Source organism: Balaenoptera borealis (genome assembly GCF_965194805.1).
Source record: "Balaenoptera borealis genome assembly, chromosome: 7".
NCBI classification, from domain to species: domain Eukaryota; kingdom Metazoa; phylum Chordata; class Mammalia; order Artiodactyla; family Balaenopteridae; genus Balaenoptera; species Balaenoptera borealis.
Window position 1 is genome coordinate 80,510,654 of NC_138864.1, and position 27,128 is coordinate 80,537,781.

Genomic DNA, 27,128 nt, shown 5'->3' on the forward strand with positions numbered 1-27,128 from the left:
AATAGGTCAGATAATTCTTTGCCTTCATCAAAAATGTCTAGTTTACTATGTAATATGAAAAAAAAATGTTTCAGTGTATAGAACTGTGTGCTTAGGAAATTTTTTTAAATTACTGAAACTCAGATGTGCTTTTAATAACTATTTTTTAAAACTGTTTATGGATGTTATTAGGGATGACAGTAAAACCACCTCACCTACCAAAAAAAAACACAAGATATACACAAATGGCCACTTTTTTTAAGAAGGGGATAAAGTATTGCTGGAGGTTAGAAGGTTATTTGTGCCACTGATAGGGATTTCTAAATATTCATTATTGGAAAATGGTGGCAGTCATAACAGGATTTTAAATACACATTCAAGTAATTTTTACCCAGAGATACAAGGCTTTGAATGAAACAGAAAACCTCCACAATTAACTTTAAATTAATCTCTCTTGAAAGGGAGGGCCACTGAAGAACTAGACAGAATACAATACAGAGAGGAGAAGCTCAAGGCTTACACACAGTATTTGTTTAGGTGCATTCTATTCTTTTCACAATAAAATTCTTCCATGCTTTAAGAAATGGCTAAAGGAGATTCTCTAAATAAAAATCAATAATTAGTTAAAAGAAAATTAGGATCAAATAGCAAGAAGCATCCCATCAGCTGTCTAATAATATGACAAATTCAGCAGCAACCACAAAGAACCAATATAACTTCTGGTGCCAAGGAGCCAGATGGTACTGCTGGAAAAAATTAAGTCTACAGATTGGCAGTTCGACCCTGTGATTATTGCCCAAGGGAGGACAAAGTGGAAGAAGAGCGGGAGGTTCAGTATGATGGGGATAAATCAATTACCACCAACTCACCACATCCTTCCTATCATAGCCTAATAACGGATTCTAAATATCATACCAGTGAACTGTCAAAGGTTTAAATAGTCCCAATCTTAGTTGGGAATGATAAACTTATATATAGTAAAAAGTAAAAGATAATCTCAGCTTTTCATCATAGGCCCTAGCAAAGTACACCGATAGCTTTATCCACAGACAACAAATACTAAAGTATTTTAGTTAAAGCTTTGTTGTGAAAAATAAAGTTATTTTTTTCTATTTTTTACTTTGTGTTACATTCTACAATGACATTTGTTAAAATTCTGCATGTTTTCCAAAAAGAGAATTATGGATAGATAATGGTTACATATAACGGTCTCATGACTGAACAATTGACGTACATGTTTTATAAAAAATTATTTCCCTTATTTTTTTGGACACACACAAAGAAAGTACTTCCCACTGTGCTATCTAAAGAATGCTAAAGAAACAGTAACATCTCAAGACATGTTCAAAGTCAAATCATGATAGGGACAAGATAATACACATTGTCAATTTATGCAATTATGAGAAATTCAATATCAGTTAAGTCATACTTTTGAAATGTAAGACAGTTATACACTTAGTAACGTCTGGCAAAGCTTATGCTGAGGGAGCTTTTTTGTTTTTTTATTATCACCTTTCTTTGGCCTATCATCACCTATGAATATATACAGCTGCTTTGTATTACTCTAGCTTGAGTAGGTCAGAAAATTAGATAAGAAAATAAGAATATTAAAATATTAAAGATAAAAAATTAAGAGTATTGATATTTTTAAATCCTAAGAATATACAATTTTACAATATAAATATGTGTTGATTCATTTAATATATTAGCAATTACACTGATAGATGGCCTTTGGATTTAGTCTCAAAACCCAATCAGCAACAGATCAATTAGATTTCATTAATAAATAAATCCGATAAAGCAAAAATGTTTTTTGGTTAATTAGTTTGTAAGTATAAAAGCAAGGACTGAATTTACAAGGCTTCTAGAAAAGGATTAGTCAAATCGCAGGTACTCACTAATTTGATCGATGTTCACCGAAACCTTTTCTAATACATTTTCTAGCATATTGCAGAAGGCTAGGAAATGAATTGCTAACATGAGTTGCTTAATGCACTAACTGAATCCCTGTTGTGGGCACTGACAGCCACAGTGATAGAAAAATTAATCACAGAGGATATGCCCTATCTAAACTATACCTAACTCACTTTTCCTCATCTAACTAAACTTGTGTTTGTATACTTTCAATAGCTTGTTTGAAATACTGTTATAAAACTTAAAATGTACATCAGCATTTCAACTTCTTAGGACACATTCCCTCACTGTAATTTTGGGATAAATAGCTGTTAAATCTTCATATTTCTGGACTAAATAACAGACCAGCAATGTTTTTAAAGCCTCAGAGGAGAAGAGCTAGTTCACAGAAGTGTCTGTATTCACACAGGTCAATAGGTTCCAGTATCCATAAAGATTCATAAAAATACATTAAAATGTATTTCAATGTTAGTCAAAAAAATGTCAACAGAAAAAAAATGATGAGAGATACCTTATAAAAGCTCAGTGGATAGTAAAACAGAGCAGGACAAAATTTATTGGGGAAATTTTTTAAACTAAAGAAGCTACTAGTAAATACAATCCAAATATTTTACATATAATAAAAACACTAACTTTTATTTCATATATTTTTATGACCCAAAGGATAACTTTGCAAATACCAGTATCAGAATTCCAGTTGACATAGTTCAAGACAGCAATATTAAGACTTTAATTGTACTTAATTATGAAACATGTAGTTATATGATACAGGTTTATTTCTTTGGAAAAAATCAAATATTTAACAACCTGATTTTAAAAACGGGGAATGACTGTCACAAAAAAGAATTCATCCATTTACAAAATAGGATCCACTAGCAAGTATTCTTAAAAGTTTGGGACTTGAAGATACAAACTACTATATATAAAATAGTAAACAACAAGGCCCTACTGTATAGCACAGGGAACTATATCAGTATCTTATAATAAACTATAATGGAAAAGAAAAACAAGAAAAAATTCCAGAGAAAATGTATACTAAAACAAAGTTATTCATCTCATCACTTGGTCATCTTGTGATATTGCAATAGCCAAGAGCTAACAATGGCCAAGTCCTATGTGCCAGGCACTTATCCTTACAACAATCCTATGAGATACTACAATTATCCCTATTTTTATAAACCCAGAAACTAAGGCTTAGAGAGAAAATAATTTTTCCAAAGTCAAAATGTCAAACGAGGATTGAACCCAGGTACATGTAATACCATAGTCTGTGCACTTAACCACAATACAATTTGATCCTTGATATGATGAAGTACAAATTTTATCCTCTTTAAAGCCCTTCAAAATTTAGTTTTCAGATACCAGAAGTATATCCCGTCTGCCTTAACTAATGCTTAATATTGCTTAGACTGCCAGGGCAAAACACAGTTAATAAATATGATTCCTTAATTACAAGGAGAAATATGATTAGACAGTAAAAACAAAGAGAAAAGAAAAGCCTAAGAACATACCAGGATTCAAATGAATGCTGAAGAAAACTCAAGATAAAATGTATCCCTGTATCTATATAATCATATTAAGGAATGAAAGTAATTAATGGCTTCTAAAATTCTGTAAATTAAGATCATATGTTTAGAAGCAAAAGCAACAATTTTCCTGGTTTACCTGTGAGGAAACTTGGGGCAGATGTCTCTATTCTGAACCTCCTAATCTATCTCTTTCTACAATCTCTGGCAAGTCTTATCATTCTCATGACATTCAACATGTTTAGGCAAATAAATCAGTGATTCTCCATATCTCTAGCCCATATCTCAGACTCCCTCTTAAATTTCTTCGACTAAATTTCTCAATCCTCCTTCAAGCTCAACAGACTTGATGCTTCTTGTCGTCTTTATAGATGGCCTCACCTCCTTGAGAAAAGAATCGAAATGTCAGGGTTCACTTTAGGTCTCATGGTGAAATCTACTGTTGGTCCTTCCCCATATCCCCTCTGGGTACTTAGTCTCCCTTGTCCCTTGCCTCCACCGTCAAGGTGACCAACAAGCCTCTAGTCAGGTCCTTCTTATGCGTGCGCTCCCCAGAAGGGTGTCCATCCCTGTCTCGTCTCTCTTCCCCACTTCAGCTCCCCTCCCACAGCAAACCAAATTTTTGTTTGTCTTCTGAGACATTCCTCACAGCTCTTATCTCTACTTGCTTAATCCATTATCTACTTGCTTTACCCATTATTACCTCTGTGAAGTATGACAACTGATGACCCAAAGTAGCAGTAAGTTTGTCCTCAACTCTCTTTCCTCTGCTCATCTTAAAAGCAGTGACATGTCTTATTAACACCCCAGTCTAACAAAATAAACTGTAAAATTTGTTGAATTAAACTTTTATTCCGTGTAGCACTCTGCCTAAAGCATACAACATTGTTACCCTCTCTCACTACTTATATTTAAAACAATCAATTCTTCACCTCCTAAAAGACACATCTTCTTTTACAAAGAAATCATATTGTAAGCATATGAGAAGTTTATGGCATACATTTATCTCAGAACATAGGTCCCAGGACACCAATACCAAAACAAGTGCTATTCAATGAAAGAAATATATGCGTATTTCTTTCTCCCCATGGTAAGACATTTTACTATTTTTTGATATTAAAATATTATTTTTTATTAACCTCCTTTGGTATTAAAAAAAAAAAGTGCTGGGCATGTTCAAAATAGCGTGGCTTACAGGTGGTATGAGAAAGTGAGGAGGAGCTTTTGAAGACACTTAAACAAATTGACACCAAAGCACATCTCTGAGATGAAATTACTTTTCTGAGAGTCTTTACATATTACACTATCTTTTTCTGCTTTTTACGCATGGAAAATCACTAGACGGTATCCAAATTACATTAACATTTTCTCTAGATATTCCAGATGAAAAGCTTCGAGGCAGCATCTTTGCTTCAATGACAGCCAAACTTGGAGACTGCTCTCAGAACTTTCATATAAAATATAATTAAATATCTAATTATGACATTGGAACTTGAAAGTATATCAAGAAAAATGGAATTAGAATCCCTAAAATTTCCTCAATAGTGAAAATAGACCTAATAAATAAATTAAAACATGACTGTGACTATGGATGAAGATATAGAGAAAGATATAAGATGTAAGAAAGATATAAGACTTCCAAAAAAATAACCAAAAATCAGAAGGATAGGAGATGAAGATACTAAGACTACTGTAATTAATTCTCTCTCTGACCCTAGATCAATTCTTCTAACTGTGATAAAGGACCAGTTTCCCCCCCAAGACATCACAACATCACAAATTAATACTTTGGTTAAAAATATGTATACACATATAGGTATACATGTATGTATTTTATATATAATATGAATTACTAGAAAAAATAATGATCCTATTTGGATAATGCAAGAATGTCAAAATGTTATAAACATTTCTAAGTGCTTAATCTCAATTTCAGTACTTATATTGCTGCAGACCAGTAGCAAAGAGATCACAGACTCAGATCAGTCTGCAGACTACACACTGAGTAGCACTGCTTAGATAATTCACGTTGCTCCCTTATGTGGCAAGACTACTAGGTTTAGTGACTGACATATAGGAAGAAAAGCAACACAAAACACACACACACACACACACACACACACACACACACACACATCCTTACAAAGGAGAAGAAACAAATTCAAAGAAACAAACCAACTTCTTTCTTGAAAGCTAAAAATAGTGACCATTTTTCTGAGATGATCACCCCAGCACCCCTTAGATCCCACCACCATAACTATACACTGACAAAATCTAGCCCAAAAAAGTCAGAATATCAACGAAATAATCTACTTGGACTATATGTTCTCTGAAATAATTTGTTAAAGTAAAACTGACGTGAAAGAAGAGCCATATGATTATTCATTTATATGTGTAATGCAGCAAACCTTACTGCATTAACATTTCAAAAGGCATAGATGATACTGCTAAATGAGGGGATTGATATCTTCTGCAACAACACAAAGCAAGAATTCTTTTTTAAATTATGTTAAAGGCTACAGAATTCGAGAGTTCACTGAGCTGAAAAAAGCACAGCAAGAAAATTACTTTCTGCCATCTGCATAGTTTCTAAAGTATCCACTAAGCAACAATAACATTAAAGGTAGGCTAGGATATGTCCCTGTTTTAATTAGTATATTAATCCCACAATTCTTTAAAGAACTCAGTATTTTGAGAAATAACTTAGCCTCAAGTTAAGAACACCCTAAGAACTTACACCTTAAGGTGTAAGAACTTAAGTTCTTACAGAACTGGAGAAAATATTTACAAATCATATATCTCATAAGAGACTGGTAGCTAGAGTTCTCTTAGAACTTAACAATAAAAAGACAGCCCAAATGAAATATGGAAAAATGATTTGACTAGGCCTTCTCCAAAGAAGATATACAAAAGGCCAATAAGCATATGAAAAGATGATCAACAACATTAGTCATTAGAGAAACGCAAATCAAAACCACAATGAGATACCACTGAACACCCCCTACGATGGCTAAAATAAAGACAGACAATAACAAGTGTTGAAGAGGATGTGGAGAAGTGGAAACCTTCACACATTGCTGGTGGGGACATAAAATGGTATATGGCACTTTGGAAAATTGTTTGACAATTTCTCAAAAAGTTAAACTTAGAGTTAACGTAAGACCCAGCAGTTCTATTCCAAGGTACAGTATATAGTTAGAAGAAATGAAGACATACACAAAAACTTGTACACACATGTCCACTGTGGCATTATTAATAATAGCTAAGAAGAAGAAACAACTCAAAAAATCATCAACTGATGAATGGACAAACAAAATGTGGCATACCCATACAAGTGAAGCATTATTGGGAATGCAGTACTGCTGTGTGCTGCAACACGAATGAACCTTGAAAATGCTATGCTAAGTAAAAGAAGCCAGGCACAAAAGGCCACATATTGTGTGATTCCATTTACATGAAATGTCCAGACTAGGCAAATCTATACAGAAAGAAAGTAGATTTGTGGTTGCCTAGGCCCATGAGGTGGGGAGGGGGGCCTAGATTTGGGGAAAATGGGGAGTGACTGTTCATGGTACAGGGTTTCTTTTTTGTGGCAATGAAAATTTTCTAAAATTAATTGGGGTGATGCTTGTACAACTCTGTGAATATATTAAAAACTATTGAATTGTATACTTTAAATGGGTAAATTCTATGGTTATATTATTTACATCTCAATAAAGCTAATTTTTTAAAAAAAGAATAAGAATCGTAGACTCTACCCCCAAACTGTTGATGGACTGTATAAAATCAAAGTCATCCACTTTAACTCATAAGTGCATGTGTTCTCAAGAACCATAATCTTAGAAGGTTTAATAAAGGAATTGCTTTAATCTTACCCCCAGTTCTGTACCAAAAAAGGAGGAAAGGGGTTAAAAACCTGTAACTAGAAATGAAATAAAAGCATTCAACTTCTGCCTCAGTAATGTCCTACTTCTTTTGACAACTGGGGGTCCCAGTCTGCCTCTGTGCTCCTCACTAACACGTAGGCAGGCTGCCTCCAAGCAAGCCTTGCCCACTTTACTCACAACCCCCAATCAGACCTCCCATTCAAAGGAAAAGGCTTTCAGGATATAAACACGCAAAAGCAAAGGAACCCCTCACAAATTACCTACACTATGCTCATAAACAGGAATCAATAGCCAAGGCGGTCCAGACCTTTGAGGGAAACCAATAACATGAAGGAAAATGTTAAATAAATGTTACAAATCTTAACAATGCAAAAATGATTTAATGAACAAATTTGGAATTTAAGAGTGGAAAGAGAGATGGAAGGAGAGCTGGGTGCACTAATTTCCACATACTTAATAACAAAGAGTCAATAGCCATCATCTGAGGTTGGTGTATTACAAAATAAGAAGAACATTATTTAAGTCAAAAGCAAACACAAAAAGAACTAAAAATAAAATAATAAAAAATCGGGAGGCAGAAGTGGGAACGGAGGTGTGCAGGATCATCCATCATAGAGGGAGTCAACAGAGTCTGTTCAAGGTTGATCAGACAAGAACTGGAAGTAGTGTGCCCAAAGTTACTACAGTAGCTAGAGAAGACACTGTAACAAGTGGCTGCCTCTGGGGTTAGGGCGGGGTGGAAAAGGAGGCTTTTACGTTTTATTGTATACCCTTCTGTTCATTTTTATTTTTAACCAGATGCATGTCTCTGTAAGTAGAAAAAAAACTAGTCTAATTTTTTAAGCAGCATGGCATAGAAGGATCAAAGGAGTTGAAGTCTGCTACTGCTAAGTTGGATATGATAGTCAACTTTTTGAGTCTCAGTTTCCACAACAGCAAAATAGGGAAAATGTCTCCCTCGTGGGGTAGTTCTGAGTCAATTAAAGGAAATAATGTAGATGAAAGAATCTGGTTCAGTGTCAGGCATATTTCTCAATAAATATTAATTAAAGATGGTTCAATCCCCTTTCCTTCCTAAGATGCTACCTCAAGCACCAGCAAAGTCACTTCTAAGGAATTTGTCTCAGAGGAAGGGAGCTCTCTTCGGAATCATGTGCCAGGCTAGCATGCCTTCCTCGAAAATCAAGTGGGTCAGTCTATGGTCTTAACCTTTGCTTTTCAACGTTTCAACTCTTAATTCACACTTTGGTGCAGTTGCAAACAGGAGACACAACTGAAAACAGGAAGCTATACATTGTGACTTCTCCAAACAAAGACCAGAGGCCCAATCCAAATATATAGAGCAAGAAAGATAAGTCTGTTATGTGCCTAAATTTTATAAGATACAGTGTTCTGCAACAGCCAAAATATCATTACCATTGGCCCAGTGCTGATACCTAAAGATCTGTGAGTGGGACTTGACCTCCCTTGGGTTAAGGTATTCCTCTATTAACATGCAAACTTTCCTAGGGGTAATTTATCAAAGCCTCTCCAATGTACTTAACTGAGAATCTGATTTGAGGGGGGAAACAGATTCAAAAATGGGACAACTACCCACAGACAGTAGTGTCGGGAAGGGGCCCTGTGCAGTGTGCTGAGGGACCACAGAAGAGCGCAGGAAGTAAAGAATATTTTTTACCTACTTCAAGGGACTGCTTAGCGCCATGCCTAGTACACATCTGCACATCCAGCCCAAGTGCAATGGCTCACCCTTCTTTTCAGCCACAAAGGCCAAGGTAATAAATACACTTAGAACAGAGCTTCTCAAACTTTAATGTGTACATAGGGATCTTGTTTAAGTGCTAATTCAGATTCAGTAGGTATGGGTGGGGACAGAGATTTAGCATTTTGAACAAGCTCCCAGGTGACACTGTTGCAGTTGGTCTGCAGTCCATACTTTGGGTAGGAAGGGGCTAAAAGAATCCCTTCCTTTTCAATGCAATGTCTACTACTCTAACCCTGGCTCTTATCAATACCCTCTGAACCAAAAGCAACAGTATCTTAGCTGGGGAAGAGGCAAAATATAGTGGTTTTGAGAGCAGAGCCTGGTCCTTGGAGTCAGACAGACATGAATTCAAATTTCAGTTCTGCCAATTATATGACCTTCATTTGACCTCTCTATCCCTGAATTTCCTCCGTTGTCAAATAGTGATGATATCTACCTCACAGAGAGGCTGTCAAGATTCAGAATAATGTAGCAAGGCACTTAGCTTGCTGCCTCCACTACATGGTCTCTTTGCCTTGATTCATCCAACAATTAACTGCCAGGACAATCTCCCTCAAAGATGCACTCATCACATCAGTCTATTGCTTCAGGGATCTCTTAATGACTACCAAATTAAAGGTAAACTCCTTAACTTGGTATTCAGCTCTTACTGTCTCTCATTTGCTTACCTCTAAGACCCACTGCGCTCCTTCCTATTCAACATCACCTCTGGTTATTACCTTCTCCAGGCAAATCACCTCTGTGCCACCATTAAATTTACTAATTCTGAAATGTGGACACAAGCATTTGGAGATCTAGGGAACTTCTAATCAATCACCTGGTCCAAACTCTTCATTTCACAAATCAGAAAATAAAAATCCAGAGAAGCTAAGTGACTTGACCTTGACAACAAAATGATTACCAATCAGTATGAAAACCTGGTTTTTGGACTTCTACTCTAAATGTTCTTTTCAGCAGATTTTCCCACTTTCTCTCTAGCAAACTTCAGGAAACATGCAAAACTCACTTTTAAAAAAAGGCCCTCCATTTACAATTTACAATCTCTCAGAATGTAGGCATAAAGTTTATGTTTTGGTTTATTCAACATGATGCCAAAACATATGACTGACTCAGTCAACAAATAAGGGAAGAAAATCAATGATACCAATTATTTGCCTTGGTACAGACCAAATCAATTAAATATTTTAACACATACTAGTTACTATTTTCGGAATCTGCCTTGCTAGAACTTAGATTGCTGATAGGTGGCTATCTTCTCTTTCCAACTGGATTACAAGTCTCTTGAAAATAGGAATTTGTTTTCTTCATCTTTGAATTCCCCATTGCCTTGCCAAGGTACCTTGTTCCTTTCTTCATGAATTGTGTAAATAACTGCTAATTTACTGTATTAAAGATGCATTATTTTTCATAATTTGAGTTTTATTACCTTGGCAATATTTCTAACCTAGCCCACTTTGTTATAGTCTTATTTGCCCACTTTGTTTTATAGTGATGTATTTTCCCATTCAATGGCATAAAAATTAAAAAGATGATTCTCAATGGCTATGTGTTTTTATTTTATTCATATATGCCTTTGTAATCATAAAAATATTTTACATCTGTGTATACTTTATATCTCCAATCACACAATATATATCTTGAGTATAAAAACATGTTTTCTACTTTTTATCATTTCCCCAAACTATAACCCCTCACTTCTACCAAAGTACCTGAAGCTAGGCTATACACATTACAGAAGGACTAAAATAATCATTGTTCTTATACTGCTATAACACAAGCTAGCAATTGGTATATTAAAAGAACCCAAAAAAAAGTTAAAAAAAAAAAAAACACACAAGCACAACAATATGTTATGTATACAAAGATATGTGTAAGTTGCAAACTAATCTAAATTCTCAGAATAAAATACAAAAATATGATTTTTATTATCAAAAACCACATGATACTATAGTTGGAAAACATTTACCCTAAATGGTAAGTAATTGAAAGAACCTTGTTTTTCCTGGTTTTAAATATTATTTCACATTCTACTGGAGCCCAGAGAAAAGTAAAACATCTATTGCTTGGCTTTTACTAGAACTGATGAGTGCTACACCTAACTTTACACACAAAAAAACCTTCCTCAAAAGTTGGTGTCTATCATAAAGCAGAAACTAACACACCATTGTAAAGCAATTATACCCAATAAAGATGTTAAAAAAAAAAGTGTAATGTGTAAAAATTTACCCATTAAATTTATGTTTATGCACATGGATGGATTTATATCTAAGCTTGTTGTAGATGCATTATAAGAGTTCATTATTTATAGGCATCATGGAGATAATCCTTAAAGTAATCCTTTGGAATAAGCGATTTACATGTTTTATAAGTTCAAGTTATCATATATTGGATTCCTTAAAGAAAACGTATACCAAAAAAGAAAAAAACATCATCTACTATTATAAATTATGATCAAAAGAGCATAGCCTTTTTTCTTAATCCCAAACTTTAAAAATAGTTCCATAAGTAAACCAGTATTTTTTCATACAAACCTATGCTCTTGTAATGCTCACAGTTTTTAGTAACCTATATTACTTGGGAATTTTTAGTTAAGAAGATACCAGGACAATAAATGACTGTTTTATATCTTTAGCTTCATTTTAGTCTTCCTATATTCACGCCCTAGAGGTTCCAGATTCTTATCCACAAAGTGATTATGGTCTAGGACTGAATCAGATTTGTAACAAATGTCTACTGTGATCCTTCAACCTATCATCGATGGGCAGAGCCAATATATGTCTTCTAGCTCACTGAATCCTTTCACCTTACCTTAGGGACTTTCCACAGTGCTACACGGTTAGATGCTTGCTTTTACAAATAATGAAAATGAATGAAAAATGATTTCAAAATAGAAAAATGGAAACCCAAATCATTATATAGTATCTAAAAGCTACCCTGCGTCTACCATCTTAGTGCCTAAACAAACATTCTAACATGTATAACAAGGGATATTCTTTAAGGTTTTGAGTTTCATTATCTCTAATTTTATCTGATTACTGACATGCACCATTTCTATTAACACCTCAATATATCCAGCCATACAATAGTATAAAACTTCTAATAGTGATCTACAATAGTCTAGAAACCATTATGATTTGTTTTAAGTTTTTCAGAAAAAAATAAAAGCACAAAGCTAATAAAATGAAATTTCTATTAAACATAATTTTTATAAATATTACCAAATCACAATGAAACTAACAGCAGTCATGTAATCATTTATAAAATGTATTTTCCCTCAAAAAATAAAAACAAAAAAGTGTTTCCAAAGAGAGACAAGAAAAAATTACAAAGTACAATATTTTTAAGCTACAAGCTTTACAAAAATCTGTCACCATCTACGTTACAATTCTAGTCATCAATAAGGTACTTTTTTTTCAATGCACTATTCAAAAATCAATTATATCAACTCTTTTGTATAGAAAAGCAGCACACCTTTCAGGCAACTAGTATTAATGAGTAGACATGACTATAGAATCTCCATCTGTTTCTCTGACAAAGCCGTGGCTACTCTAGTCGCTCATTGAAATTCCATTAATCTGGTGTACCAAGGTCCAATGCGAAAATCAAAACTCCATCTAACCCTTTATCAGTTCACAATAACCTACAAGTGAACTCTGCCTGTTAGCATGCAGCAAGTTATGATTTTGCTATCAATCAGGCAGTTGGCCAATAAAAAAAAAAAAAAAAGGCTGGAAACAGCGTGTCTGGCAGGGTTTGAAGACTTTGTTTTTGTTTTCTGTTTTCATTCCCTTTCAATTTCTATAGGGTGTCTGGACCTTGTGAGATTATGCATTATTCTCCTTGGCTGTGATTTAATTGCTACCAGCAATCAAGTCGAAGCATCACTGAAGTGTGCTTGAATTTCATTAGAAGATATAACTTATGCTACTTTCCTACAGTACCTAATAAACCATAAAGAAACCAAAACACATATGGCTTGAGGGAATAACTGGAAAATTAGGTAGCCATTTGGGAACTGAATGAACTTTTGAACCAGAGGAACAGAGAAAAAGAAATATTAAAGGAAAAGACAAACTTAGAATGCACACAGAGATGTGCAGGTTTGACCTTTTTAGCACCTTGAAAATTACATTAGCATTATGAAAAATACATATCATGTTTGGAGTTTATAATCCATCAAAGTTCAGATACTTTGTTAGTGCCTACCATAAGGTAAAAGTCAAAAGGACAAAACAACAATCTGATTTGACAAAAGGCCTTTTGGTGACCTGTGCTAATTTAGTTATACTTGTTAAATGCATTATCATTTTATAATTAATATATCATTAGACTAAGGTCACACAATGAAGGAAAATTTATTCAGCAAAGGAAAGAGAACACATATAACAATCAAGCTGCAGGAAGAAAAACTAATATGACTAGATGATATTTTAGAGCGGAAATTAAAAGTTCAAGTGGTAGTTTTAAAATTAATTTATAGTATTCTTAGAAGAAAATGTAAAATTATCAAAAACAGCATTATTTATATACCAAAAATGAATAATACTAAAAGTTAAATTTTCAATCTAAGAATTGCTTACATAAACACTGATGAAAATGCAATATTTAACAAAAATTTAAATGTTACACATAAATATAATTTATTAAATAATATTCAAATATTGATAATGTTTTAGCAATAAATGTTTTTCATGCTATTAATGTATTTTCTTTATATTTGGTTATGAAAACAAACATATAATAAATTATTTACTCATAAGAAAAAAACAATAATCCTGTAAAGGATTATTTACAGGATTATTTACATGAAATACAATAGCAATTCACTTTTCCTAACAAATCACTGGCTCTCACATATATTTAATTGTTGGATTTCTTAGGTTGTAATTTTTTCAAGACGGCACATAATGCTTCCTGGTACATCAAAATATCTATGCTATTTTGAGAAATCCTGAGCATATATATTCTATGAATATATTCTGTATGTGTATGTATCCATATCTGTATATTATCATGAGTATAAGTACTCTCTATATATGTATACATACAAACATACTCATTTCTATCTACCAATGTTTTCCAGAGAAGCAAAACAAACCATTGTAATGTGTCTGAAAAATAGTTCAACTCAAATAATAATTCATTGTTTTGCCTGAAAATATTATTTCATCGATTATAAAACATTTTCTAGTAGAAATGCTTTTGAAGATCAGGTTAGAAAGGGTAATGCTCTGTTTCAGATAATAAGTGTGACTGAAGAAAAATGTGCATCTTTTTAAAAAAATAGAGAATATAAGAGAAAGAAATTCTTTCCTTTTAAAAATAGATATTAAATGTTTGCCAAAATGTAAAATTCGACATAAAATGGATATGATTATTGTTGCTACATACTGTACAGAGTTCTGAATATAAAAAAAAGATTGTGTTGTTCTGAATCAGTGGTTAGAATGTTTATCACTTATGCATGTACTTGACTTATCCCTGTTCTGCAGTAGACATAATTTTATACCTCATAAAAGCAATTTATGTTTCCAAAGGGAATAATCTGGATAACATAAAATGTGGAGTGCTCTGTTGCAGGAAGCATATTTTCATTCAGCAATTGTATTTAGAGATGGAACTGCACAGTTTGATCATCATATAGTGGCAGAAGGCATTATTCATTTCTATGTCTACGTGAAGCTTTGAGTGCCACAAATTAATATGCATGGCTAATTTATCAATACACATTCTTAATTTGTACCTATATATCACCCTTATAGGTCTCTATGATTCAGATGCACTCAACTGGGTGGCATAACAGAGAAAGCACATGCTACACTAAAAACAAGTTTCATAACTTTGGCAAGTTTTTAAAAATTAATAAGAGATAAATAATCAATTTTATTACCATTTCAATTAATACAAAAAACTATAATATTACTGTGTAATATAGGATATTTTTAGATGACACAATCAGAAAAATGAAAATGTATTATTAAAAGAAGCATTTGATGAAAACCTGTCTCAATGAGAGAAGGCAATGTAGGAATAATTAATTTAATATTTTATGAACTCATTTTGTATGAAGTTTTCAGGAAAAAAGCGATCAAAAACCTTTTTCATTATTTATAAAATAATGAAATACAACAAGCCATTAAGCAGCACAATAAAATTAAGCAAGAATCTGATAATATCAAATTAACCAACAAACTTACTGATAATATTCATACGATGATGCAAGCACTCTCCTAAAAATTCAAGTAAAGAAAATTTCCTAGGAAAAGAAAGAACTACATACTTAGGAAAACCACTAGAGAGAGCTCTTCTGTTCCTTAAAGGTTCTGGTAAAGGTAAGTTAACTGAAGCCTCTATGTTTATCTGCTTTCTGACAAGACCACCACCTTTACACATCACACTGTTTTGTGTTAGAGTGTCAAGAGGTATATTCTATGGGAAAATGTCACATACCATCAGAGTGGGCCTCATCATCTTTATCATATCTTTCTGAGGCTAATGAAATAGTGTCTGGAGGCCCAGCAAAAGGGTCATCATATTCTTCTCCATCTTCTATATCACCTATAAAAGAATCAGAGAAAAAAAGAATGGATATATATATACATATATGTATACCTGAACCACTTTGCTGTATACCTGAAACTAACACAACATTGTAAATCAACTATGCCCCAATATAAAGTAAAAATTAAATTTAAAAATATTATAAAAAAACAAAAACTAATCGAGAAAAGCCTTTTATAATTTAGCCATCTTTAGAAGTGTTACTTTATCAAAGAGGTAAATTTTACGATTAAATTTGGTCACTTTCATGGAAAACCAAAGAAAAATTTTTGAACTAGATAAAAACAGATCCTATTTTAATGTATATTCGCTGTAATTTAGCTAAAGTAAGTTTTTGAAAGTCAGTACACAACTGCTTCTTTCTGTTACAAAAGGATACAAGTTCCAAAATTATGATGGTGTCTACAAAGATGAATTCAAAGAAGTGGAAGCAGGTTAAAACATAGTGTGTAACCAAAACAAACAAAACCAAAATAACAATAACAGCAACCAAAAAAAGCATGGAAAGCACAACAGAGAAAATAATTCAAGTTAATTCCATTTACCTACTCAATAATTGGAAAAATGATGATGAGAAATTGATAATTCAAAGCCATATGAACATTTTATGTTTTCATTAAAAATCACAGGATTACATTAGAATAGATTAAAAATACTCAGTTGTGTTTTCAAGAGCAGGAATCTTGTGGAAAAACTGCTTTAAAACTCATATAAATCTTTTAAATTCAAACAAGGTGATTTATAAACTAGACACTTTCGATTTTGCATTCAGTAATATGTTACTTTATTTTTTCTTGTGTTCTGGCTAGTTTTCTAGATGATTTCCAAATCTCAGGCTGATTGGTTGGTTTGAAGTCATTTAATCCCCACAATAAAATCTTGTGGTTTGGGTTTTTTCCATATACTCATTTAGAATAATTTTTTAAAAGAGTGAATCAAACATTTGCTATATCCCAGTTATATCTAAGCACTCATTCTTCATCCATATTCAACAACAAGGAAAAAGGTATGCTTAATACCATATAAATGATCTGTTAACAATTCAAGTTACTTGTTAAAAATTCAAGAGAAAACCAGCCACCTCAGGTATTACCTAAAAATCATAGTGAAAAATCTCCATAGGAATCCTAGAGTGCCTATAGTATTACTTTTAGATCATAGTTGCTGGGCAGATCCAGATTAAAGCTACCTGGCTCTCCAAAAGGATATCTGTATCCTCTGACATGCATCTGATGGGTTGCACCCTACTTTCACCATATTTTTGGTGGAGGAAAGAGCCTCTTTCAAAATAATAAAAATCAATATTCATATCTACTTTTTAAAATTTTGATATTTTACCAGAATTCATCATCCCTACCCTGAAAGTAAAGATATCTCCCATCAAGACAATAAGAGCAGAATATAGAGATGACTATCTTATTGTCCTTAGTGATTATACCATTATGTGTACCATACATGGTGATGTTTCTTCCCCAATTAAAATTCCAAGAAACATGTACAAATACTACTCATTCTTCGGATCTTAATTTCTCTTTCTTTCAAGATGTTCAAAGTACTTCTCAGAACATTCAGTGATCCCTTATAATATTTCTCTTACGGAAAGAAGAGTGGTCTGATTTAAAATATGAGGTAAGAGAGAACCTCGTAAAAATATGTTTGAACATAAAATGACAGCTCATGGAATACACAGTAGTAAAGATCACAAAATTCTCAACTGCTCAAAATTGCTAGAATATCCTTATATTCTTAATAAAGTAAGAATTTTTATGTTATGAATTTTCTAAGGATATTTCAAATCATGAACTATAAATATTGCTATGAAAAAAAAGTATGAGGACACTTCGACTACATCACCATAACTTAGGACTTAGCATATTACACTATTAAGAATACAGAAATACAACAATAAAGCTAATGATTCTATGGAAAGGATTTTGAAAAAAACTCAGATGCTCATGCTTAAATCTATTAAACTCTGTGTGGAAATAAACAAAAAAATTTTTTTAAGTTTTGAAAATCAGAATTAGTTTATTATCCTTTGATAATATCCATTATATATTTTTGTGTATATATCCACGTATGTACACATACACACGCACAGCAAAAACATCATTATTAAAGCTATAAATTCAATAATATTTAATATAAGTTAAGACTGTTCTACGCAAATTAGTCACTAACATGTTAAAGACCTCTGTGGTTTTTGGTTTTGTTCAAAAATAAAAGAACACTTTTTGGATTATAAAGTGAAATTGTCTTCAATTTACCATTCTAAGAACTGCAGTTCATTTCAAACGTTGGTTTTTTAAAAAAAAAAAATACTGTGATATTTATGTTTATCTAAGACAAAATAAATTAAGTACTGCTACTGGCCTCATTTCTCCCCTCCCCGCTCCCCCTTTTTTAAAGCTTTCCTTGAATTTAACTCAGAAAGTAAAGAATAAGCATCTCTGTGGCATCTGTATAGGGTTATTCCCTTTTTAACTTGCATTAAGTTGAAAAAACACATCATTTTTCAAAATAGTCTTCTTCATTTTACTGTTGTTCCTGTGATGATCCACCCCTTTTCCCCCTCCCTAATTATTTTTTTCAACTCAACAAAGAGCTGCTATATTATAAGGAGCTTTAATTGAACACAGGGGTCGCTGTTGAGCAGTGCAAAGCATTTTTTCTCCCCAGGGGCTGAGTACTTGGAACTATACCTGCAAAGACTTCGATAAATTAAAAGGAAAATGTTCAACTTGTGTTTATGTAATAGAAAACTGAACTCCAAAGCAACAATGGGCATCAGGTAAACGTATCCAATACAATTTACAGACATAATTGAAAGCATTACAGCCTAATCAGACATCTAAAAGAAAAGCATGCTCAAATGAAATGTCTACAGAATCATTAGTTGGCAGCCATTCTATTACCATCACACATAATGTCAGTGGTGCCTTGAGCCTGTGCCAATGACAACAGCATAAATTTTGCATCTCATTTCTATGGTCATAAAATTAATGATCAGTTTAAAAATACTTCTTTGTAAAAGTTATTGCGCAAAGAAAAGACATGAATGTGTCCCTGTTATGTACTCAGAAGGATAATTATGGGGTTGTTGCTCATTAATACTGTTTCTTGTTTCCCTAGAAAAGCATTTGATTTATCCCACAACTTTCAAAAGTTTAATTAATGATACAAAGTTAACAGTCTAAAAGACAATGATCCAAGACTTATTGTCCTGTAATTTCATTGGCAAGTTAAATAACACATCAAAATCAAGGCTTAATCGTTATCACAGCAGCATATTTCTTTGAAAAATATTTTTAAATTTTTAATAGTTGGGTTCAAATTACTATTATCCCTTTTTTATATATGGTTTATGGTCAATTAACATTTTCCTAAATGCCTGGAGATAAAGCCCAACAGCAATTGAACAGTCATGACCCCACCACTGAAGGTGATTTAACCAATCTACTGCTTGTTTTAGCAAATACAGTTCTATTTTGAATGCAATCAGGTAAACAGTAAACTAAATAATATACCTAAAATTCAGATGATAACCATTCCCTTTTACAGAGAATGAAATATAAACTTGGTGGGGAAAATTACTTGAGTGAAAAATATTAATTTCTAATTTTCTACTCAGTTCACGTGTCCAAAATAATTTCTCAAGTGATAATATACAGCTATGAATAGACATAAACATTTAACTTGTCATTTCTTAAGGGAACCTGTAGTTTAATTCTTACAAATTTGAAAGATTTGAGTCACCACAAATAAGATTCTCTTCATAACTCTTCTACCATAGAAGGGCTAATATATAGCATGCAAACATGAGGCAGAATTTTAAAGGAAGGACACCATTCCTCAAGTACTACCTTTGAAACAGACTTCTACTACTATAGGCCCCATAATCTCAAACATGCTTAACGCATTTGTATAAGGCCAGAGATGGGGTGTGGGGGTAAGGGAGCTGCAAGTTATTTGCTCAGATTTCACTGGGGAGCTAACTTTCAACAGAACATATACTATGTTAGGAAGAGTAAAGGAAACGAAGTTAAACATCATCCAAACTTCTGACTTTTCTGCTGTTCTCAAGGATTCCATCAGAACAAACTAAAATGGGTCCCTTCTTATCTAACAGCCCTGTTACTCAAAAAACTAGTTTAGTCCATAAATAATAATACCAATGAGGTCAAAGGAAATTGCTTTCTAAGTAAACCTATTCATATTTAACAATATCAGTGGAGTTTTAGGATAAAATCTACTAAATAAATTTTTTAATTTAGAGGAAAAATATTTTAAAGGAGAAAATGAGAGCTTTTTAGTTATGACATCTAAAGAGAATTGAAAACAATATATTCACATTTTTTAAAGCTGTAGACACCCATATTTGAAAAATATTCTCTTGAAATATTTGTCTATGTTAATATGCATACCCTTCCTTTAGTAATTTATGGTTTCCTCAAAACTTATTTGAAAACTGTATTATAAATCAAGATTTATTAAATCCTCTTGATAAATGAACTTGAATCTGAGAATACACATTAATATAATACTTATTGAACACTGACTATGTGTCATGCATAGGTATCTTCACATTATCTTATTCTATAAAGAAAATAATAATACCAAAATCATCACTGGAGTAAAACAAGCCTAATATAGAAAACAATAATACCAAAATCATCACTGGAGTAAAACAAGCCTAATATAAGGGCAAGATACAACTACAAGTAAAACTTTTTTATCATATACCTAATATTTATTAGAAAATTCTATTTTATACTCAGTCAGTAACACCTTTACTCAAATAGTAATATATTTTCATCCCCCCAAAAATTATTACAAGTCACATTTAAAAGCGCTATGACCTTACGATGTGACAGAGAACAAATTCTGAAATAATCATAATTGTAAAATAATTCTAAAATGAGCATAATTCTAGTGCATGAAGCCTGTATTTAGGAGTATACTTTATATTACTAGGCTACATTGTAACTAAGAACAAAAAACTAGAGTTAGATAGTTATTCTGTCATGTACAATATCTAAAGACTATAAGAAGAGATGTGAGAGGAAAGTAAGGAAGGATAACAGACATCTGTGAACATTAAAGAAACTAATAACTCACTTATTTGAAATGAGTAAATGTGAATTAATTCATTTTATTTAAGAACTCTCTTCCAGGTCCTTTTTTCTCCCAATAATGATATTAAAATGGTACCTAACCATCATGTAAAAATAAATAAATAAATAAAGTATGTGAAACAAATAGGAGTATAAAGGTAAAAAGCAGGAAAATAGCCTCTGGTCACTTCATTGTGACCCTATATTGACCTGAGAGAGAGAAAGAGAGAGAGGGGAAACAGGCAAAAGGATTTCTGTCCAGGTCTCCTTGGATGAAGACAATCCAAAAACCCCAAGAAGAAAATGTAAGAAAAAAAAGAAAAGCAGCATTATCAAAATATACTTACATGAATTCAATTTATTCAATGTAGAGATCTGATTATTAAAAAATTCCTGTTTTTAAAATATATGTCTTTTGAGCAATTGCTTATTCAACTATTAAGCCTGTACTAACTTCCCTTTACTATTTCTAACAAACTACAGGAATAGTCTTTTTAGAACAGTCGAATTATACTTTGAGAGTAGAATGGCATAAAATTACTCAGCTTCTCATATTTCTCCAAGGTATACATCTAATTTATCCACAGGCTTACTTTTGAGCAGGCACTCTTGGTGATTAGTTAACTCAATACAGCAGTATTGAACAACAAATGACTTATTCAGAGGAAAATGATTATGGGGAATCTCTGAATTCTGTGTTATTTGAACTCTTACTCTAGGCTCATTTTTCAATTTCTATCAAATACTATATAAACTTCCATTCTCCTTAGAGACAAAGAATGTATCTCAGTAATGTAATTTTAATATCCACACACCTGAACAAGTCCTAAACCAGAATACCAAAGGGAAAGTTCCTACCCTATTATTGAATCATATGCAATTCTACAATGACTTTATACTATCACATTTTCTTAGCTTAAAAATGTTTAACGTACAAATAATTAAGTCACAATGAGAGTCCAATAAGTAACCACTAGAACAAAATGTGCCTTTTAAGAAAAAAGGCAGAATCTGATATGTAATATTTCCCCCATAAACAGTGCACTGTATAAAAGTTATCATAATTAAAATGCATAAATTCATTATTTCTATACTCAACTAAGCAAAATACAACATGATTAAACCCACAGTTTAGGACTCATTATAGAGAACAAAGAAGTAGGTATTTGTGGAGAGGAGGAGTTTCCTGCTCTTCCCTTTATTTAACAGTGTTAAAAAAATTTAATATGGAAAAAAATCTCTTCTTATTTCCTCTAATCACAACAATTGTGATGACTTAATGTGAAAAGAAACTGTGGTTTCCTTTTAACTGATTTTAGGTTTGTCTGGTTAAGTAGTTGGTTTATTGAAACCGTCATTACTCTCTCACTTATCAGCTGGCAGAGATATGAGTTACTCTGTGGTATCTGCTCACCCCAGTTAGAAGATGCCACACTGCTTCCCCCAAACTCAGAGCCTAGCTTCACATAGTTAACTGACCTCATGTTGTGACCCTCATACCAGCATCCACAGGCTTCAGGTCATGACCTATGAATTAGCATCATGGAAGTAAGGGCCATACCAAGTTTCCCTTACAGAACTGAAGACGTGAAATAGTAGAAACTTCCTACGCCTTTCTGGATTTGGTTTTCAGTACGCTAAGCAGCTGTCTCTCAAATCTAAAGGAAGACAATCAGCTTACCAGCATTCTCACATATTTCAAAAAAATGAAACTGAACCCCCTTCTTTGAAAATGTCTATGGCATATATTTATTCATATCAAAAGAATCACAAGAATAATAAATACCAGCATTTGAAAAAGATTTTACTCATGCTTTCAAACAAAAATTGATACTGTTTTTAAACCAATTACCTTTTAGAAACATTACCTATGAGCACCCAGCCACAGGCCCTCCTGCTTCCATCACCACTATAAAGTAATCTCTACAGGGTTAAATGGTGATGGGTTGGTATCTCGCCTCTGCCTCACAAAATTCTTCCATGTGTAACTGCAGGTATATACCTTTCTTAACAAACTTCTGCCACAATGAACTCTAAGAACCATAAAACCTAAGAATGTTAAACACAGATTTCTGCATGAAAGATTGTGCAAAAGAAGACTGTGCAGAGTAGATTCTAGATATGTTTTTTAATTTTATTCTCAGCAGGGGGAGCTAGCACTCTCATCTTTAAAGTCTAAGTATACAACAGAGAAATTTAAATTTTGACTCCAACTATCAAATTTCAGTATGTGTTAGATTTTCCTATTGAAAATCTCTGCAAGGGAAAAAAATGTCAAGTTTGACAAAACTTGAAAATTTACCTTTGTCTTGAAATTCCTGAAGATAGCTGCAAAATAAAGCAAGAACATTATATTTTAAAATAAAGGTTGACAAATCAAAACAAGATCTAATCAATGGCAATAATTCAAGTCTATTTTTAAATCTATATTGTAAATATAGATTTAGAGAAAAAACTACTTCCTATCCTGAAATGATAATTCCAAAAGGCTTATGGATTTAAAATAAAGGTATTTTTAAAGACTTAAGTTACAGTAGTAAAACCAGAATATACCTTTAATACATACAACTTAAATTACATTTATTCATTTGAGTATCTGGAGGTATCTTCCGTATTTATGTTAAAATTCTCAATCTACCTATGTCTTATCAGTTAAACCAAATATATCCTCAAATAATCAAAATAAACAGTTGGATTTTGCTAGAATGCTTAGAAAAATACATAATCAATAGGCTTCACAAAAAACGGTATTATGATAAGTCTGTCTGTTTTTAAAAACTATTATAGTAGAAATATAGTTTGTCCTTTAAAAATACTTCAACCCAATTAAATTAGAACACACAAAATTTAATCCCACAATAATCAGTCCTTCATTAAAATGTTAATTACAACGTTTCTTATAAGTAAGAAATAAGTAATAAAAGGCAAGTAAGTGACTTACATAGACTTTACATCTTTTATCTTCTTAATAAGGGAGTCTCTCTTTTCCTTTGCTTTCTTGGATAAATTTTCCCCTCTCAGTACGTCTGCTACAAATGTTTCAACATCTAAACCATGAAATATAAGAAAAAGGATACAAATTATAGGAAAGAATCACTTTTTTTGTGAAGACAAATAGGACAATGATCGTTTCTACCCATAAGTGTTAATATCTGTACAATTTGTTACAGTTATTTATCAATCCAAAGCATAACAATTGAAGTATGTTTCAAATACTAAATTGGACAAATCTGTTCACCACTTAGCTAATAAAATGTGTATGCTCTACTTATGCTTAACACAGCGAATGCTATTAGAATGTTTGGCATCATTAAACCAGGAAGAAGCATGCAAGTTTTAATAAACTATGGTGCCCCATAAACAAATTCTCTGTATAAAAGCAAGTGCAGAGCTTTCATGCATGTTACTATCATTTTTTTTAGTATTTTGTAAGTTCCTGTATGAACAGGTCATTCACAATATTATATCAATATAAGCTAATGTCTCTGGCAAAGGCATCCTTTTCCCAGTGTAATCAATTTTCAGGTATATGCAGTGCTTAATGCTTTAAAGGAAAAACAAATCCCTTTTTCTAGCCAAGATTCCCAAATCAAACCCTCCTCTTTCCTACCTGCCCCACCTACTCTGGCCAGCTATTCTCAAATAAAAAAGAAAATCAGTTGTGTGGTTTTGTGTGCTCTTGCTTCCTGCCTTGGCATTACTACTTGGAAATATTTCTTTAAACAAAGGAAAAAGTGGCAAAATAGATTTAGCCACTATTTTAAAATATAGTAACCAAGAGATAAGACTTCTATGGCCTCATATAACATTTTCACAAAGTCTCTTTTTTTTTTTAATTCAGTAAACTTCCAAATTATTCTGCTTTCTAATTCTCTCTAGTATACAATTCCACCAAATCCTTATTGGTTTGATTTTACAATAGCCCCACTCTTATTGTTCATGAAATACTGTACAAGTTTAAATTAACTTTATATTCAGAATTTCAAATGTCACTTTGAGATATCTAATATAGAAGATACCATTAAAATTTTTTCAGTAGGCATGACTATAAACCACCCATATTTCATATTGAAGAGATGTGTATATGTTTTACTTTCTTTTTGTTTAACTAATTTGTCTCCTAATTCACACTGATAAAAAGATGGTATCAAAACATACAATATTATACTTAATTAATTCAAAGCAGTATAGCAAATAGTCTTTCAACTGTACTTATAATTAGCAACTTAAAGCCTAGTATTTGAAATAGAATGTTATAACTGATTTTAAATTCTTGATTACAAAAGTATGTTGATCCAAGGAGTGAAGCTGATTAAACTGTTATTCTATTCATTCATAAGAGATTGTGTAAAAGTGATTCTTCACTAAATCAATATAAGTGAAATAATTAAAATTTAGTCTTGGAATAATTTTAAGTAGCTTTCTGGTTTGAAGCCCATTACTGACTAATGTTAAAAGTAACTATCAAAATGAAACAAAAGCAAAATGTCACAGCTTCTCTTTCCTTGAGCTGTCCATATTTTGAAGAGGGGGACACAGAGACATAATCCAGTACCAGTGCAAATTGGACCCACACTTCTAAAGTGAGTTCAAAATAATGAGACTTATAAAAAAGCACTCTTCTCTCAACTGTAAATTTTGTATGTACCCAGAGGAGCAAGGCAACCTCTGGACATTCAGATATTAGCTGAAATGGAAAAGATCAGTGGCTTCTCTGAGATGGCTCCAATAAATCTACTAAGAAACTGGAGGAAGAGAAGGAGTAGCACCTCTACTGTTGATTCTTTCTTCCAACCAGACTCAATACTTGGGAGAATCACTGGCATAACGATTGGTAGTTTGCTTAATGTTACTTTCACTCAGTGTTTGTCTTTAATTCCCTCATCCACACGAGTATTTAATTGCCTATTTTACATTTTCATTATACAATCCAAGTTTAAACAAACAGGATCTATTTTCTATCTCCGGAAGCAATAACAGAACGAATTACAGCCCGAGTTATTTCTTTAAAAGGTCTTTTCAGTTGTATAAAAACTCAGAAAACAAAAAGCTGTAATAGTGTTTCCTAACAGTGCCAAAAATATTTTTAAATTATTGAGCTATGCTATTTTGTGAGGAAATACTCGTTGAAGGAGTGTGAGACTGCAGGAAGAATCTGTGTTGTTTTCTGAGTGGGAGGAGATTCAGAGATTGCGCAAGGGGAAAATTCTATATTTTTAGAGTAGTCTTAATGTATTTATTCCTAAACTTATGCCACAAAAGGGGTTTAAGGCAACTAAAAAGATTTAACAAACATTGATTTTTAAAAATTATTTCACAAAGGAGATGTGGAAAGCGTACAACCTGCTTTTGCGTTTTTTTTGGTTTTGTTTTTAACAAATAAGAACTTCATAGTGGAAGCGATTCCTGCAATAATCTTCGTTTGTTGGTGCCCACAGACTCAACTGGTTTTCAAGTTTTTGAAATCTGGGTTTTTTTCTTAAAATCCATACTGTGCCCATTTATTTTGAAATCGAACGAAACCAGCCTCTCCTAGGCACAGGAGACCCTCTGGACGTGCCCGCGGCCTTCGCCGAGCCCCTGCGCGGAGCCCCGACCCCGCTACCCCGGCGCGAAGAGGTAGCGGGTGCTGGAAAGTTACTCGGCCTTCACCGGGAGATGCTCGGGCTCCGCCGTCCGAGACACTCGGAGTGTTAAACCCCAGGGCTCCCGTCATTGGAGCTGTGAGCAGGGAGCACTGGTTTGGGGCAGCGCCCTCGCCAGACAAACGGGACTGGATCTGCGGCTTTGTAGCTCAGAGCCAGGGTAATATTTCAAAAGCGAGCAATAAAAGTCCTGGGCGACTCAAGCACTCCCCTGGCTGGTTGGAAAAGAGATCTGAAGCTTTTTATTGTGCTCTGAATAGCCCTGCAAACGGTAAACTAGCGAGCGCTTTAGCCCTCTTCTACCTTCCTTTAGGGGTCATGTCCCTCTGTTAATATGTAGATTTCACTGACTCCAGACTGCCTGTAATTCGGGGAACAGCCGTAATTCGATTACAAGAAAAGGTCAGCCTGCCTCCTCGCTGGCCTCTTGGCCTGGTGAGTAGACAGAATTCCTTTCTCACAGGAGGGATCTCGGCTCACCCGCGTCCTCCACGGGAGAGGAGAAGCTTAAGGACCCACCCGGCCACGTGGAGAAAGCGCAGTTCCAGCGCCCTCTAAGCACCAGGTCTAATCCCTACCGCCGCTCCGCGCTTCGTCACGTAGACCGCAGGTCAGCGCCGGCCGCATTTAACCCCAGAATTGGCCCCATCTCCATCCGCCTCTGACCCCAAGTCATCACCAAGGAAAAAGTTATTCAGCGAATACAAATGTGGTGGTGATTTTTGCTCCTGTTACAC

General features: G+C 33.4%; 1 protein-coding gene across 4 annotated transcripts in view; it reads right to left on the minus strand.

Annotated features, from left to right (window-relative positions):
* The window catches only part of SKAP2 (src kinase associated phosphoprotein 2), a 253,461-nt gene that overhangs the window by 119,467 nt on the left and 106,866 nt on the right, over positions 1–27,128 (minus strand). For all 4 annotated transcript variants that reach the window (XM_082398007.1, XM_082398006.1, XM_082398009.1 and 1 more), the window contains 3 exons: positions 23,688–23,793; positions 23,049–23,074; positions 15,522–15,629 (listed from right to left, as the gene is read on the minus strand). In XM_082398007.1, the coding sequence (XP_082254133.1) occupies positions 15,522–15,629; positions 23,049–23,074; positions 23,688–23,793 (240 nt within the window). The remainder of the gene's footprint in view (positions 1–15,521; positions 15,630–23,048; positions 23,075–23,687; positions 23,794–27,128) is intronic.